Raw genomic sequence first — 14,702 nt, 5'->3', positions numbered from 1 at the left:
GCTCTTCTCTCTACCTCGGTCTTGGCAGCAGGCGGCCGCAGCAGCAATAGCAGCAGCGGCCCGGCAGGCGGGCAGGCGGGGAGTGAGGCACACGGGGAGGAAAGGGCCGAGGGGCAGCTTGAATGGGACGGGCCCCCAGCCCCGGACAGATGCGGTGCCCAACTTGATGCCGCCCTCTGGCTTCTCCGGTAAGTGCCCCCATCTCCTGTCCTGGAGCTGCAGCTGCCCTTCTCCATAACATGCTCAGAGACAAGGCCAAACCCATGGGGGCTAGACGGTTTGTGCCCACTATGCCCCCAGCCCACCATTGATCTTGGCCCCTTAGGACTTTGATGGGAAAAGTAAGATGTCCCAGGTGCCCCTGGGCAAAAGGACTCCAAGATCTCCCTCTATTTCCTGGGTGCTCTCTACTTCTGGGAAGGATTATTTTGCAATCAGTGTGGATATTCCAGAGATCTTTCCTCCAGGAGCCCCCTCCCCGTGTAGTTCCCCACGCTTCACTCAGGTCTGCTTTAAAGAAGCTGTCCAGTATCAAATGTGTCCCTGGACTGGCACACAGAGACAAGAAGAAGAAAGAACCTCCTTGAGGGTGATGCCCCTGGACCCCAGCCCACATGAGGAGAGAAAGAAGCGCTTCTGACACCTATCTCTTCCTGCAAAGTGGCCGGGAGCCAGTCCCGTAGCCACAGAGCTCGGCAAAGGAAGTTTGTGATTACATTAGCCACCTTTAAAGAGAAGGGGGCTGGACCTGCCAGCCCCTGGTCTGGCAGGCTCTGGAGACTAAGACGATGCTCACAAGAGTGGGAAGGAGGGAAGCTGGGTTACACGCTTCACTGCACTTTTGCTGAATACAGGAAAGAGGGAAGAGCAGGAACTGCAGCAGTAGTGATAAAGAACTAGCTGTCAGGTGGACTTCCCAGGACAGGCCCTGGGGGAGGGGGACAGGGATGCAGGAAGCTGGGACACTGCTCCCTGGAGAATTCTTGGCATGCCATCCGTACCTGTTAGGTTGGGATAGGGAACTGAGGAGCCTCCTCAGTAGCCTCAGCCAGGCCATTCTTTCTCATGCCCAAGCCTCAGAACAGTGTCCCACGTCCCTTGCTCTTTCGGACTCTTTCTGCAGTTCCTGAACTACTGTGGTCCTCTGAAATAGCTGTAGGGTAGCCACCTGAATGATCCTTGTGGGAGGGGGTATGGTGTGGGAAATAAAGGGGAAAAAAATCACACTGTCTCTAAACTGTCTTTCCTAAGTTCCACCTGGGAGAAAATGGCCCATGTGGTAGAAAGCTGACCTCATAGTGCCCAGAAAGTCAGAAGTCTGAAATGTCAAAGGTGACTGGGATCTGCAGCTAGAAAGAGACCCAAGCATCCTGCCTCCCAGGGAGCATTATTTCACTCTTGTCCTCTCTCTGCAGCCATCCCTTGCCAATTCCAGCACTTCCCCTCTCTTGGGGTCCCAGTGGCCATTGAACAGGGTGGGTCCATGGGACCTTTTCTCCTCTGTCACCTCATTCAGCCTCCAGTGGTCATCATAGTCACCATCTTCCTAATCTTTCCCAGGCACCTGGCACCCAGAAACTTACTTTAAGTTGACAGACTGGGCACACAGCCTGTGCCGAGATCTCCTATGCCAGCCAAGGGCCTGCTTACTCCCACCACAGTATATGGTCAGACACTGGCCCTCCTCACTTGCCTATGCCTCCCTGGCTCCCAATGTGTCTCTTGTGCATTTCTCAAGCAGCAGAGGCCAAAGGCAACAAGAGAGCTCTCTCAGACTCCCACACGGGGTTTGAATCAAAACACCACAGAGGGGCATGAGAGAAGCCTAAGTCTGAGGACCAAGCAAACAATGCTTGGCCTCTCTTGGGTCCCTTACACCCCAACGTCATTTACAGAGGAGGTGGGCTGCCCTTGGGGCTTTGGGGAGGGATTCACGTGTGCCCTGTATCCTCTGCCACATTTAATGTGTAGCTTGGCTGTCATCCATAAGGCGTTCTGGGGAGATTGCCTCGTGTTAGTCTGGGGCCTCGGGCCCTGGGCCAGGCTGGAGGAGGGCAGAGAGGCAGTGACTGGAGCCTGGGGGCTCCACATGCTTGAGGCCCACATGCTTCCCAGGCTTGGATGACTTAGTCAAGGTGAGGCCTCTCTCCGATCAGGATCCAGGGATATGACCCCCTTAAGCCTTAGACAAAGCTGTGGGCAGATAAAATGAGAGAAGGGTGGGCAGAGAGGGACAGGGCAGAGACTAGGAGAGCAGCTGTCAGGAGAAGGGACCTGGGTATTTCTGGATCTCTGAGATAGAGGGAAACTCAAAAGTTACTTCCCTGCTGCTTCCTGTCATGTTCCCATAAAAGCTTCCCCACTGGACTAGGGTTCCATGAGCTAGTAAGCACTTGGCCTGTTACCCAGGGGTGGTGGAGGGGAGTAGAGAGTCCCCAAAGAGGAGGCTACAGGGGGTGTACGCCAGAATCCCTCCTGCGTCTGCACACCGCCTGGCCACGCTGAGACAGGCAGCTCAATCCCTCTCCTCTAGGGAGGCTCAGGGAAATCCACGGTACCCATCATCTGAGCCACTTTCCAAAAAGGGCCATGTCATCCTCTGTTCCAGGAGCAAAGAGGGTATGGCTGTGGCCGCAGCTCCAAGGCAAGCCTGGCCTCCATGGCCCCCCGTCTTTTTCCTGCTCCTCCTGCCGGCGTTGGGGAGCAGCGGCAACTGCCCTGTTGTGTGTGACTGCACCTCCCAACCCCAGGCAGTGCTTTGCGCCCACCGACGACTGGAGGCTGTCCCGGGGGGACTCCCACTAGACACCGAGCTCCTGGACCTAAGTGGGAACCGCCTGTGGGGGCTTCAGCAGGGAATGCTCTCCCGCCTGGGCCAGCTCCGGGAACTGGACCTGAGCTACAACCAGCTGTCCACCCTGGAGCCAGGGGCCTTCCACGGCCTGCACAGCCTACTCACCCTGAGGCTGCAGGGCAACCGGCTGCGAATCATGGGACCTGGAGTCTTCTCGGGCCTGTCTGCCCTCACACTGCTGGACCTTCGCCTCAACCAGATCGTCCTCTTCCTTGACGGCGCTTTCAGGGAGCTAGGCAGCCTCCAGCAGCTGGAGGTTGGGGACAACCACCTGGTGTTTGTGGCTCCGGGAGCCTTTGCTGGGCTGGCCAAACTGAGCACCCTCACCCTGGAGCGCTGCAACCTCAGCACCGTGCCTGGCCCGGCCCTGGCCCGCCTCCCAGCACTGGGGGCCCTGAGGCTCAGAGAACTGGACATCGGGAGGCTGCCAGCGGGGGCACTGCGGGGGCTGGGGCAGCTAAGGGAGCTGGAGATCCACCACTGGCCATCTCTGGAGGCTCTGGAACCAGGGAGCCTGGGTGGGCTCAATCTCAGCAGCCTGGCCATCACCCACTGCAATCTGAGCTCGGTGCCCTTCCAAGCACTGCACCACCTGAGTTTCCTCAGGGTCTTGGATCTTTCTCGGAACCCCATCTCGGCCATCCCAGCCCGGAGGCTCAGTTCCCTGGTGCGGCTCCAGGAGCTCCGACTGTCGGGTGCCTGCCTCACCTCCATCGCGGCCCATGCCTTCCATGGCTTGACGGCCTTCCACCTCCTGGATGTGGCAGACAATGCCCTTCAGACACTGGAAGAAACAGCCTTCCCTTCTCCAGACAAACTGGTCACCCTGAGGCTGTCAGGTAACCCCCTGACCTGTGACTGCCGCCTCCTCTGGCTGCTCCGGCTCCGCCGCCGCCTGGACTTTGGCTCTACCCCACCTGCCTGTGCTGGCCCCCAGCACGTCCAGGGGAAGAGCCTGAGGGAGTTTTCAGACATCCTACCTCCAGGGCACTTCACCTGCCGACCAGCCCTGATCCGAAAATCCGGGCCGCGCTGGGTCATGGCCGAGGAGGGCGGGCACGCCGTTTTCTCCTGCTCTGGAGATGGGGACCCAGCCCCCACTGTCTCCTGGATGAGGCCTCAGGGGGTTCGGCTGGGAAGGGCTGGGAGAGTGAGGGTCCTGCAGGATGGGACGCTGGAGATTCGCTCTGTGCAACTCCGGGATAGAGGGGCCTATGTCTGTGTGGTCAGCAACGTGGCAGGGAATGACTCTCTGAGGACCTGGCTGGAAGTGATCCAAGTTGAACCGCCGAATGGCACTCTCTCTGACCCCAACATCACCTCGCCAGGGATCCCAGGGCCTTTCTTCTTGGACAGCAGAGGCATAGCCATGGTGCTGGCGGTTGGCTTCCTCCCCTTCCTCACCTCGGTGACCCTCTGTTTTGGCCTCATCGCCCTCTGGAGCAAAGGCAAAGGCCGGGTCAAACATCACGTGACCTTCGACTTTGTGGCACCTCGGACCTCTGGGGATAAGAACTCTGGGGGTAACCGGGTCACTGCCAAGCTCTTCTGACCTTTCCTTCCACAGTGGGGCCTCATCTAGGCCAGCTTCAGGTACCACAGTGGGAGAGAACCAAGGCTGCTTGGACTGGACGTTCATCCCAAATGGCCCAGATCTTCCCCACCTTCTGCCCACACCATGCCAGCAGCAGATGCTGCCTCCTCATAGCCTGCCTCCTCAGGCTTTTGCAGTTTAAGGATAGCACTGACATCTCTTCCCTGAGGGTCCCAGGAAACAGAAGGTGTAGATCCTGTAGTCAGCCCAGCCCTCCCCTCACACCACATACATGGCAGGAACTATAACCCTCCAGTCTGCTAGTCTAAACTCCAGACTTCTTTCACACACACTTACACATTCCCTGAATAACCAATGCCAACATCCAACCGCAGTGATAAGGCTGCTTCATGGGTGGGATTGGAAAGGGCAACTGCTTCTTGGAGTCTGCTCCTTATCCAGGAGGTGTCTCTCCCTCTAGGCTCTGTCCCCTCTCTAGGCACAAGGATCTAGGGCCAATGACCTCAAGCTAAAGAGAAGAGGATGTGACGGGGGAGTGGGGTATGGGCAGGGGGTGGGGGGGAAAGACTACACACAGGCACTGGGTCTGCATGAGCCCCCAACCCCCGCCATGTCATTAAAGTTGCTGTCACATCATTAAACCTGCTATCAAAAGGCCATGACAGTGGCAGCCACAACTAAAGGTAATCGCCCGAGTTTTCTTGACTTCAGTCTTTTCCACCCCTTCTGTCAGAATCCCGCTTCCTACCCTTCTGCCTGCCTATTAAGCCTGTAACAATGACCTTGCCTGAATCTAATGAGCCTGACAGCCAAAGGTTTATGCAAAAGGTTGCCCGCCATGCCTGAAAAGATCAGCACCCCCAGCCCATTTCCATGTCAGCCCTTTCCTGTGTATGCTCCATCTCCAGAGTTGAAGGAGAGAGTCTCTGCCTTCCAAAGGATCCCTCTGCAGAAATTCCAACCCAGGACACCCCGCTCCTCCCCTTTTTCTCCTCCCCTTTTTCTCATTCTGGCTGGAATCTCCCTACCATTCCTGTTTTGCAGATCCCTAGTGCCGTTATGGCAAGCCACTCCAGTACTCTTGCCTAGAAAACCCCATGGATGGAGGAGCCTGGTGGGCTGCAGTCCATGGGGTCGCTAAGGGTCGGACACGACTGAGCGACTTCACTTTCACTTTTCACTTTCACACATTGGAGAAGGAAATGGCAACCCACTCCAGTGTTCTTGTCTGGAGAATCCCAGGGAAGGGGGAGCCTGGTAGGCTTCCATCTGTGGGGTCACACAGAGTCGGACACGACTGAAGCGACTTAGCAGCAGCAGCAGCAGCAGCAGTGCCCTTGGCAGAGAAGGAAATGGCAACCCACTCCAGTGTTCTTGTCTGGAGAATCCCAGGGAAGGGGGAGCCTGGTGGGCTGCCGTCTATGGGGTCACACAGAGTCGGACACGACTGAAGTGACTTAGCAGCAGCAGTAGCAGTGCCCTTGGCAGAAAGCAAGAGAACCTCCACAAAATGCTAACAAAAACAAGAATCTGTCAAAGGAGAGAGACCCAGAACACAAAAGGACTAGGTTAGGAGGAGCAAGGCAGGAGGGGCACCGCAAGCTCTCGTGAAACGTGGAGGGAAGAAGGAGCACCAGGAACTGCACGCCTCTCCACCGTCCTTATGGAAACCCCACATGCTGAGGCGGAGTAGGAGGAGATGCTGCCTGCCTCTGAGTGTACTTCAAAGAGAGGGCAAAGCAGTGCCAGAAAAAGTGGAGGTGCTGAGAGCTCAAGAGAGGCAGAAGCAGTCTCAGCATCATAGGAAGGGGAGGAGTGAAAGGGGAGGAAAGGAGCTGGGAGGAGGGACCGAGAAGTGGAGAGTCACGAGGTCCTGGGAGCCTCTTTCTCCCTCCCTCTCTCTCTGCAGCAGCATCTGCACAGCATCCTCAGTTCCCCTCCATCTTCTGGGCCCCCACCCATCCCTCACCCAACAATCCACGGCTTCATCAGCTTCCGAGACGTACCTGCTGTCATAGTCCTTGCTCTGGGGAGACTCTACTCATCAGAAGACTCCCAGCCCAAACTATCCCTGACAGGTGAGAGAAGCTGGTGCCATATGGAGGCAGCCAGACTTCACCAGTAGGCAAACTCCTCAGCGGGCAGAGGTGGGAATGTTGGGGTGGGGGGCGTGGAGAGGACGCAGAGGTGAATGTGAAACCCAGCAGTTTGGAGAGTGAGGCTGGGGAATCAGGCAATCTTGAGTACCCTGGAGCCTCTAACCCTGCCCCCCACCATGCACAGACAGTTCTCTTAGCCTTGCAGCAACCTCTCCTCTCCAGGTTATAAGGCACCAGAAAGGTTCCCCTGGGGCACACCCCTCTTCCCCCATCTCCAATATCTTCCACCAGCTGCTTGTTAGATTGGCACTTGGGAGACAGGTGCTAGAAGTCCTCATTTCAATTGTGCACGTTGCCATGCAGAAAAGGGCAGAAGCAGCATTGCGGTTCATAGAAATCTTCCCTGGGAAGCACCCCCACCCTGAGGCAGTGGGGAACAGATGACATGTGTCTAGATCAGGAGCTGCTGCTGCCTGAGCCCCACAGCCTCCAGAACAGCCCAGGAGAAACAGACTGCGAGTCACTTGTACTGTGCTATGCTTAGTCGCTCAGTCGTGTCCAACTCTTTTCAACTCCAGGGACTGTCGCCCGCCAGGCTGCTATGTCCATGGGGATTCTCCAGACAAGAATACTGGATGCCATGCCCTCCTCCAGGGGATCTTCCCAACCCAGGGATCAAACCCAGGTCTCCCGCATTGCAGGTGGATTCTTTACCAGTTGAGCTACCAGGGAAATCCCTCGAGTCACTTAGGTGATTTCTAATTTTCTGGTATCACGTTGAAAAAAAAAAAAAGCAACAGATACAATTAATTTTAGGGCTATAGTTTATTTAACCCAGTGTACCCAAACTATGATCATTTCAACATGTTATCAATATAAAAATGAGTGATGAAATATTTCACAGTATTTTTTCATACTAGGCCTTTGAAACTTAGTATATCCTTTACACTTATGGCACATTCCAATTTGGTAACTAAATTTTCACCAGAAATATCTGATCTGTATTTAGGTTTCATAAAATTCATTGTTGAAAAAAATCAACTCATACATCCAAGTTGTTCCAACCATATTAAAAGTTTTCTAGGGACTTCCCTGGTAGTCCAGTGGTTAAGACTCTGTGCTTCCACCGTAGGGGTGCATGGTTCCAATCCCTGGTTAGGGAACTAAGATCCCACATGTAGTTCGGTGTAGCCAAAAAAGTTTTCTGTAACTAAATATTGATTTTAACACTTAAATTAACTGAAATGAAATCAATTTTAAATTCCACTCCTCAGTCACACCAGCTATCTTTCAAGTGTTCAATAGCTACATGTAGCCAGTGGCTACAATATTAGAGAACACAGCTCCAGATGTTATAACTCTAGGTGTAGACTAGGGCCTCCCCAGAAAAGGTAGGAAAAGTATCCCCCCCCCAAAACACATTCAACCTAGAGGAAATGCCTGTGGGGCTCCCCCACCCCCACTACCACCCCTTGCTCTCCTGATACAGCCTTTCCAGAACACCTTCAAGGAGTGACACTAATTACTGTAACAAGGTTACTGGGATGAGCACTTGTACCACAGCTTGAACCATCATCAGTAAGCCAACTGCTTACCTCACCTGTCTGGAAAGGCTGCTTTAGCTGGGGGTGGGGGGAGCTGGGGGTGGTGGTATGTGTCTGTGTGTGGACAAGTGTGTGACGACAACCAAAGACGTGGTCAGGTGGCATGTGTGTATGTGCAGGGATGTTCTGGTCCACATCACAGGCAATCCGATGCCAGCTCTCCCCTGGGGCAACAGCCGTGGACATAGAAAGGAAATAACACTTATCTTATGTCAGTGGTTATATGCAGGATTTCTAATTTAATCCTCACATCAACCCTATAAGATAGGGAATCTTGGCTGATGGAACTAAAAGGTCAGGTAGATTACATAACCTGCTCGAGTTCAATTCAGTTCAGTCGCTCAGTCGTGTCCGACTCTCCGCGACCCCATGAATCACAGCACGCCAGCATCACCAACTCCCGGAGTTCACTAAAACTCATGTCCACAGAGTCGGTGATGCCATCCAGCCATCTCATTCTCCGTCGTCCCCTTCTCCTCCCGCCCCCAACCTTTCCCAGCATCAGAGTCTTTTCCAGTGAGTCAACTCGTCGCATGAGGTGGCCAAAGTATTGCAGTTTCAGCTTTAGCATCAGTCCCTCCAATGAACATCCAGGATTGATCTCCTCTAGAATGGACTGGTTGGATCTCCTTGCAGTATAAGGGACTCTCAAGAGTCTTCTCCAACACCACAGTTCAAAAGCATCGATTCTTCGGCAGTCAGCCTTCTTCACAGTCCAACTCTCACATCCATACATGACCACGGGAAAAACCATTGCCTTGACTAGACGGACCTTGGTTGGCAAAGTAATGTCTCTGCTTTTTAATATACTATCAAGGTTGGTCATAACTTTCCTTCCAAGGAGCAAGCGTCTTTTAATTTCATGGCTGCAATCAGCATCTGCAGTGATTTTGGAGCCCAAAAAAACAAAGTCTGACACTGTTTCCACTGTTTTTCCATCTATTTCCCATGAAGTGATGGGACCAGATGCCATGATCTTTGTTTTCTGAATGTTGAGCTTCAAGCCAACCTTTTCACTCTCCTCTTTCACTTTCATCAAGAGGCTTTTGAGTTCCTCTTCACTTTCTGCCATAAGGGTAGTGTCATCTGCATATCTGAGGTTATTGATATTTCTCCCAGCAATCTTGATTCCAGCTTGTGCTTCTTCCAGCCCAGCGTTCCTCATGATGTACTCTGCATAGAAGTTAAATAAGCAAGGTGACAATATACAACCTTGACGTACACCTTTTCCTACTTGGAACCAGTCTGTTGTTCCATGTCCAGTTCTAACTGTTGCTTCCTGACCTGCATACAGGTTTCTCAAGAGGCAGGTCAGGTGGTCTGGGATTCCCATCTCTTTCAGAATGTTCCACAGTTTATTGTGATCCACACAGTCAAAGGCTTTGGCATAGTCAATAAAGCAGAAATGGATGTTTTTCTGAAACTCTCTTGCTTTCTCCATGATCCAGCGGATGTTGGCAATTTGATCTCTGGTGCCTCTGCCTTTTCTAAAACCTGCTTGAACATCTGGGAGTTCACGGTTTACATACTGCTGAAGCCTGGCTTGGAGAATTTTGAGCATGACTTTACTAGCGTGTGAGATGAGTGCAATTGTGCGGTAGTTTGAGCATTCTTTGGCATTGCCTTTCTTTGGGATTGGAATGAAGACTGACCTCTTCCAGTCCTGTGGCCACTGCTGAGTTTTCCAAATCTGCTGGCATATTGAGTGCAGCACTTTCACAGCATCATCTTTCAAGACTTGAAATAGCTCAACTGGAATTCCATCACCTCCACTAGCTTTGTTCGTAGTGATGCTTTCTACGGCCCACTTGACTTCACATTCCAAGATGTCTGGCTCTAGGTCAGTGATCACATTATCGTGACTATCTTGGTCGTGAAGATCTTTTTTGTACAGTTCTTCTGTGTATTCCTGCCACCTCCTCTTAATATCTTCTGCTTCTGTTAGGTCCATACCATTTCTGTCCTTTATCGAGCCCGTCTTTGCATGAAATGTTCCCTTGGAATCTCTAATTTTCTTGAAGAGGTCTCTTGTTTTTCCTATTCTGTTGTTTTCCTCTATTTCTTTGCATTGATCACTGAGGAAGTCTTTCTTATCTCTCCTTGCTATTCTTTGGAACTCTGCATTCAGATGCTTATATCTTTCCTTTTCTCCTTTGCTTTTCGCCTCTCTTCTTTTCACAGCTATTTGTAAGGCCTCCTCAGACAGCCATTTCGCTCTTCTGCATTTCTTTTCCATGGGGATGGTCTTGGTCCCTGTCTCCTGTACAATGTCACGAACCTCCGTCCAGAGTTCATCAGGCACTCTATCAATCAGATCTAGTCCCTTAAATCTATTTCTCACTTCCACTGTATAATCATAAGGGATTTGATTGAGGTCATATCTGAATGGTCTAGTGGTTTTCCCTACTTTCTTCAATTTAAGTCTGAACTTCGCAATAAGGAGTTCATGATCTGAGCCACAGTCAGCTCCTGGTCTTGTTTTCGCTAACTGTATACAGCTTCTCCATCTTTGGTTGCAAAGAATATAATCAATCTGATTTCGGTGTTGACCATCTGGTGATGTCCATGTGTAGAGTCTTCTCTTGTGCTGTTGGAAGAGGGTGTTTGCTATGACCAGTGCATTCTCTTGACAAAACTCTATTAGCCTTTGCCCTGCTTCATTCCGTGCTCCAAGGCCAAATTTTCCAGTTACTCCAGGTGTTTCTTGACTTCCTACTTTTGCATTCCAGTCCCCTATAATGAAAAGGTACCTGTTCGAGTACACAGAGCTAATTAGTAAGGGGGCTGCTTCTGAACTTAGGGCTGTCTGACTCAAAAGTCAAATGCTCTTCACAACATTGTCGGACAGCTCCAGTCTCTGCTCTCATTACCCGCTTCCAGCTGCAGGAACTGACCTGTGAGAAAGGTAAAAGCCAGGGGACATCCTCCGCCCCACCGACTCTGACCAACTCTCAAGGAAAACTGCGGTCAGCTGTTGATCCTCACCTTCTTTCAGTCACTCTAATGCACCTGATTCAGGAAGCAGAGGATCAGCTGGTTTTTAATCTTTTTTTCTCAGTCTCCTCTCCCAATGTCCTTGCCTCTGCCCCAGGGACCAGCAGAAAGAAGCAGAAATTCCAGAAATCAGATGCAATGCCTGGATGCCAGCAACACAGCCTCTTGTGATTAAAAATGGAGGCTTCAGACTTCATAGGTGCTTTTCAGAGTTCTAACCTCAACAACCTCTTAGGTTATAGAGCTCCGGCTCAGGAATTTCTAGTACGGTGGGACGACTGGTGAACTGCTTTACTCTCAAGAATTCAGCTCTATTCACCTGCCTACTCCTGCTTGAGAGAACCTTCCTGAGATCATCCTGCCCAATCCTCTCTCTACCCCTCCTCTCTTTCATTTCAGACACGATCTCATCTAAGTTGAGAGAAGTTTGGACCCAAAGACATTCTGGCAGCACTTCCACACTCCCTATTTTGGTTCCTGAGATACTCTAATTTCCCTATGTCCTTTGCTGGGCTGTTTCCCTGATTCAAAGGAAGAGCATGCTGCAAGGCAATGATCCTTAACTTTGAGAGTTACAGACCCCTGTGAGAATACCCAGTGCACACAACGGACAAAAATGCTTATAGAACCTCTGCTGGGAGAAGCCTCGGGTGACAGGGAGAAAGGTGAAGGCTTAGGCTGCCTGTGCTCTCCAGGTCCATTAGAGGCAAAGAGAGAAGGCTAGGAAGGGCTATGGTGTGAAGTAGCTAATTGCATAAGTAAGAGCAAGTGATAGGACAGATCCTATAAGAAAACATACTGTTGCCTCCAGCAGCTCTGCTCCCCTCCCTGCCACCATCCTCCCCGCAGCATTCATCTCTCAGAGAGATTCAGGAGGCTTTGGGTAGGACTTTTGCTCTAAGAAGTCAGTGTGGTGGTGATGCAGGCTGGAGAGTGTGTGAGATAAGGAACTCCTGAATCCTCTTCCTCCAAACTGCTTTGTAAAGGGGAATTAAGGAGGAAGACTTCGAGCTGGATGGTGGTGGCCAAAGAGGCTGAGGAGAGTGTCTCTCTCCTAGGATGCCTGCCACAACTCATTAATCTGACCTAAAGACAGAAGAGTAGCACCAGCATAATTTCTGATACTAAGACCCACGCTCCCAGTTGCTGGTTTCTGGTGAAGACCCTTGAGTGATGGGGCGAATCCTACAATGGGCAGAGCCACTGTGTTGTTTTTCAAAACCTCAGATAGAGTATCATTTGAATGGTTTGCATGTTGTCCAAGAAGGGAACTTTGTAAGCAGCAGGCTCTGGAACTACCATATTGAGAATCCCTCCCTGTCCAGCGCTCTAGCTAAAGTCTACTTCCCTGCTTTGCCTTGTGAAGTAGAAACAGCTGCCGACTGAATTCTGGGCCACCCACACTTTAACTAGTTTCACCTGCTGCCACCTACACCTTGTTCAGAATACTCTTCAAGGAAATAAAATGGACTCTTTAGAACTGGAAATAAGAATAAAGAAATCACAATTCACCCAATCCCAATTTGTCCTATGTCATCTTCTTTTTATTGTGACTTTTTTTGTTATGCAAGTATTTTTTATTTTTATGTAGCTGAATTTGTCAGCATTTTCTTTGATAACTTCTAGGTTTCATATCAAATTTAGAAAAGCCTCCTACTATCTAAGATTATTAAAAAATTATCCTATGTTTTCTTTAAATACTTTTATAATGTCCTTTTTGTATATGTAAGTATTTAGTTCACCTGGAATTTATTTTGGTGTTATGGTGTGAAATAGAGATCCAATTTTGTTTTGTGTGCTAAGTCACCTCAGTTGTGTCCAACTCGTTACAGCCCTATGGACTGTAGCCCACCCAGGCTCCTCTGTCCATGGAATTCTCCAGGCAAGAATACTGGAGTGGGTAGCCATTCTGTTCTCTGGGGGATCGGGGGATCTTCTCAAACCCAGGGATCAAACTCACACCTCTTACCTGTCCTACACTGGCAGAGGGGTTCTTTACCACTAGCGCCACCTGGGAAGCTTTTATCCAACCCTTATCAGATATCCAAAGTATAGCAACAGACAATTTACAGAAAAATATAATTGCCACTTAAACATACTAAAAGATGCTCAACCTTATAAGAGAAATGAAAATTAAAATTGCAGTGAGATCCCATTTACACTATCAGATTGTCAAAAATCCAAAAGTTTTATAACAGCTGTCTAAGCTTGCTGATGGCAGAGAAAACTGGTAAAACTTCTGTGGAAGGCAATTTGGCAATACTATACTTACCAAAATCCTTTTCAAATGTTGTTGGTGGAATGCAAATGAGAAAAATCTTTGTGGAAGAAAGAGAATTTGTGAAATTGTATATAGCCAAATTAAAAAAAAAATACACACACTCGTCAGACTTAAATGTTTGCAGTCCTAAATATTTACTGTACAGATATACAAGAGACAAACAACATATACCTGGGTTATCAATACAATGTTAAAAGACTGATTGAATAAACCGTAATTCATGCCTCAAGCTTACCGTGAAACTAACTGTTAGGCAGATACATGTGTGCTGCCACAGAAGGATATCTGGACCATGCAAAAAGAAATTGCAAAATAGTCATACATAACACGTTACCAACTGGATAATATATAGAAATTTAATGTATGCATATTATAGAAATCTTGTGGAAAATCCACAAGAACTGGTAAAACCGGTTGCTTCTTTAAGGATGAGAAACCTGTTCATTCCTTGGTAGAATGTACATGTATTACTTATTCAAAACACATATTTTTTAAATTAATACAAAATGGAAAACTGAGGCTCGATGGCATCTCCTTAGTTGAGTAAACATATAATCTTGCATTTATTTTACAAACATTTACTGCATGCTTATCATGTGCCAGGCATTGTGACAGAAGCTGGTGCGCACGATTCCCACATTACATGGAGCGCTCAACCCCTGCCCGCAGGGTGAGCCCCTAGTGCGGGGCGGGGACTGGAGGCGGGGAAGGAGCGGGGCCATCTCGCGAGGCTGTCCGCCGCTCTGAGTGGGTAGCAGGGCCCAACCGTCCATAACGGTCCAAGCACCCGGACGGCGACTGGAACACACTCTTCCAAAGCAAACCGCCGTCTGCATCCCCTTCCTCGCCCCCACAGAAACGGCCCCTACCCGCAGCTTGTGCCTTCGAGCCAGTAGCCTTGACCGGTCTCCCTTGAATCCCCAAGGAAGGGTGGGCCCCCGATGCCCGAACTGCCCACAGCTGCCTTACCACGGGTTGCTCCGAACTTGGGTCCTTCATCTCTCCTGCTGTGTGCTGTCAGTCCTCCTCGTCTGTTCGCTCCTCGACAGAGAAATAGAGATCTCAGGCTCTGCGGCGCAATTCCTTCCGCTTGGCTTTTTCTCCATCTCTACAAAGCCTGTTTAATGTTTTCCCGCGGGATGAGGCGCGGGGGACGTTTTTCGTGTCTCCTGAGTCTCTGTCATGGTTTGCGGACCGATCGAGGCAAAGGATCGCCCGTCAGGCGGCGGCTTCCCCGGTGGTCACTGGGTTGTAGAGGGGCATTGGCTTTGTACAAAGGCACTAATTCTGTGCGAACAGTGATGCGGTTGAGTGA

General features: G+C 50.5%; 1 protein-coding gene across 1 annotated transcript; it reads left to right on the top strand.

Annotated features, from left to right (window-relative positions):
* Positions 1-2,611: 2,611 nt before the first annotated feature.
* LINGO4 (leucine rich repeat and Ig domain containing 4) lies at positions 2,612-4,529 on the top strand. Its single transcript, XM_055402297.2, has one exon. It carries the CDS (start codon positions 2,622-2,624, stop codon positions 4,404-4,406), a length of 1,785 nt encoding a protein of 594 aa, XP_055258272.1. The 5' UTR covers positions 2,612-2,621; the 3' UTR covers positions 4,407-4,529.
* Positions 4,530-14,702: the final 10,173 nt, after the last annotated feature.

Source organism: Moschus berezovskii, chromosome 4, assembly GCF_049115385.1.
Source record: "Moschus berezovskii isolate FMDL1 chromosome 4, NW_MosBer_1.0, whole genome shotgun sequence".
NCBI classification, from domain to species: Eukaryota; Metazoa; Chordata; class Mammalia; order Artiodactyla; family Moschidae; genus Moschus; species Moschus berezovskii.
This window is presented reverse-complemented; position numbering and strand designations above follow the sequence as displayed.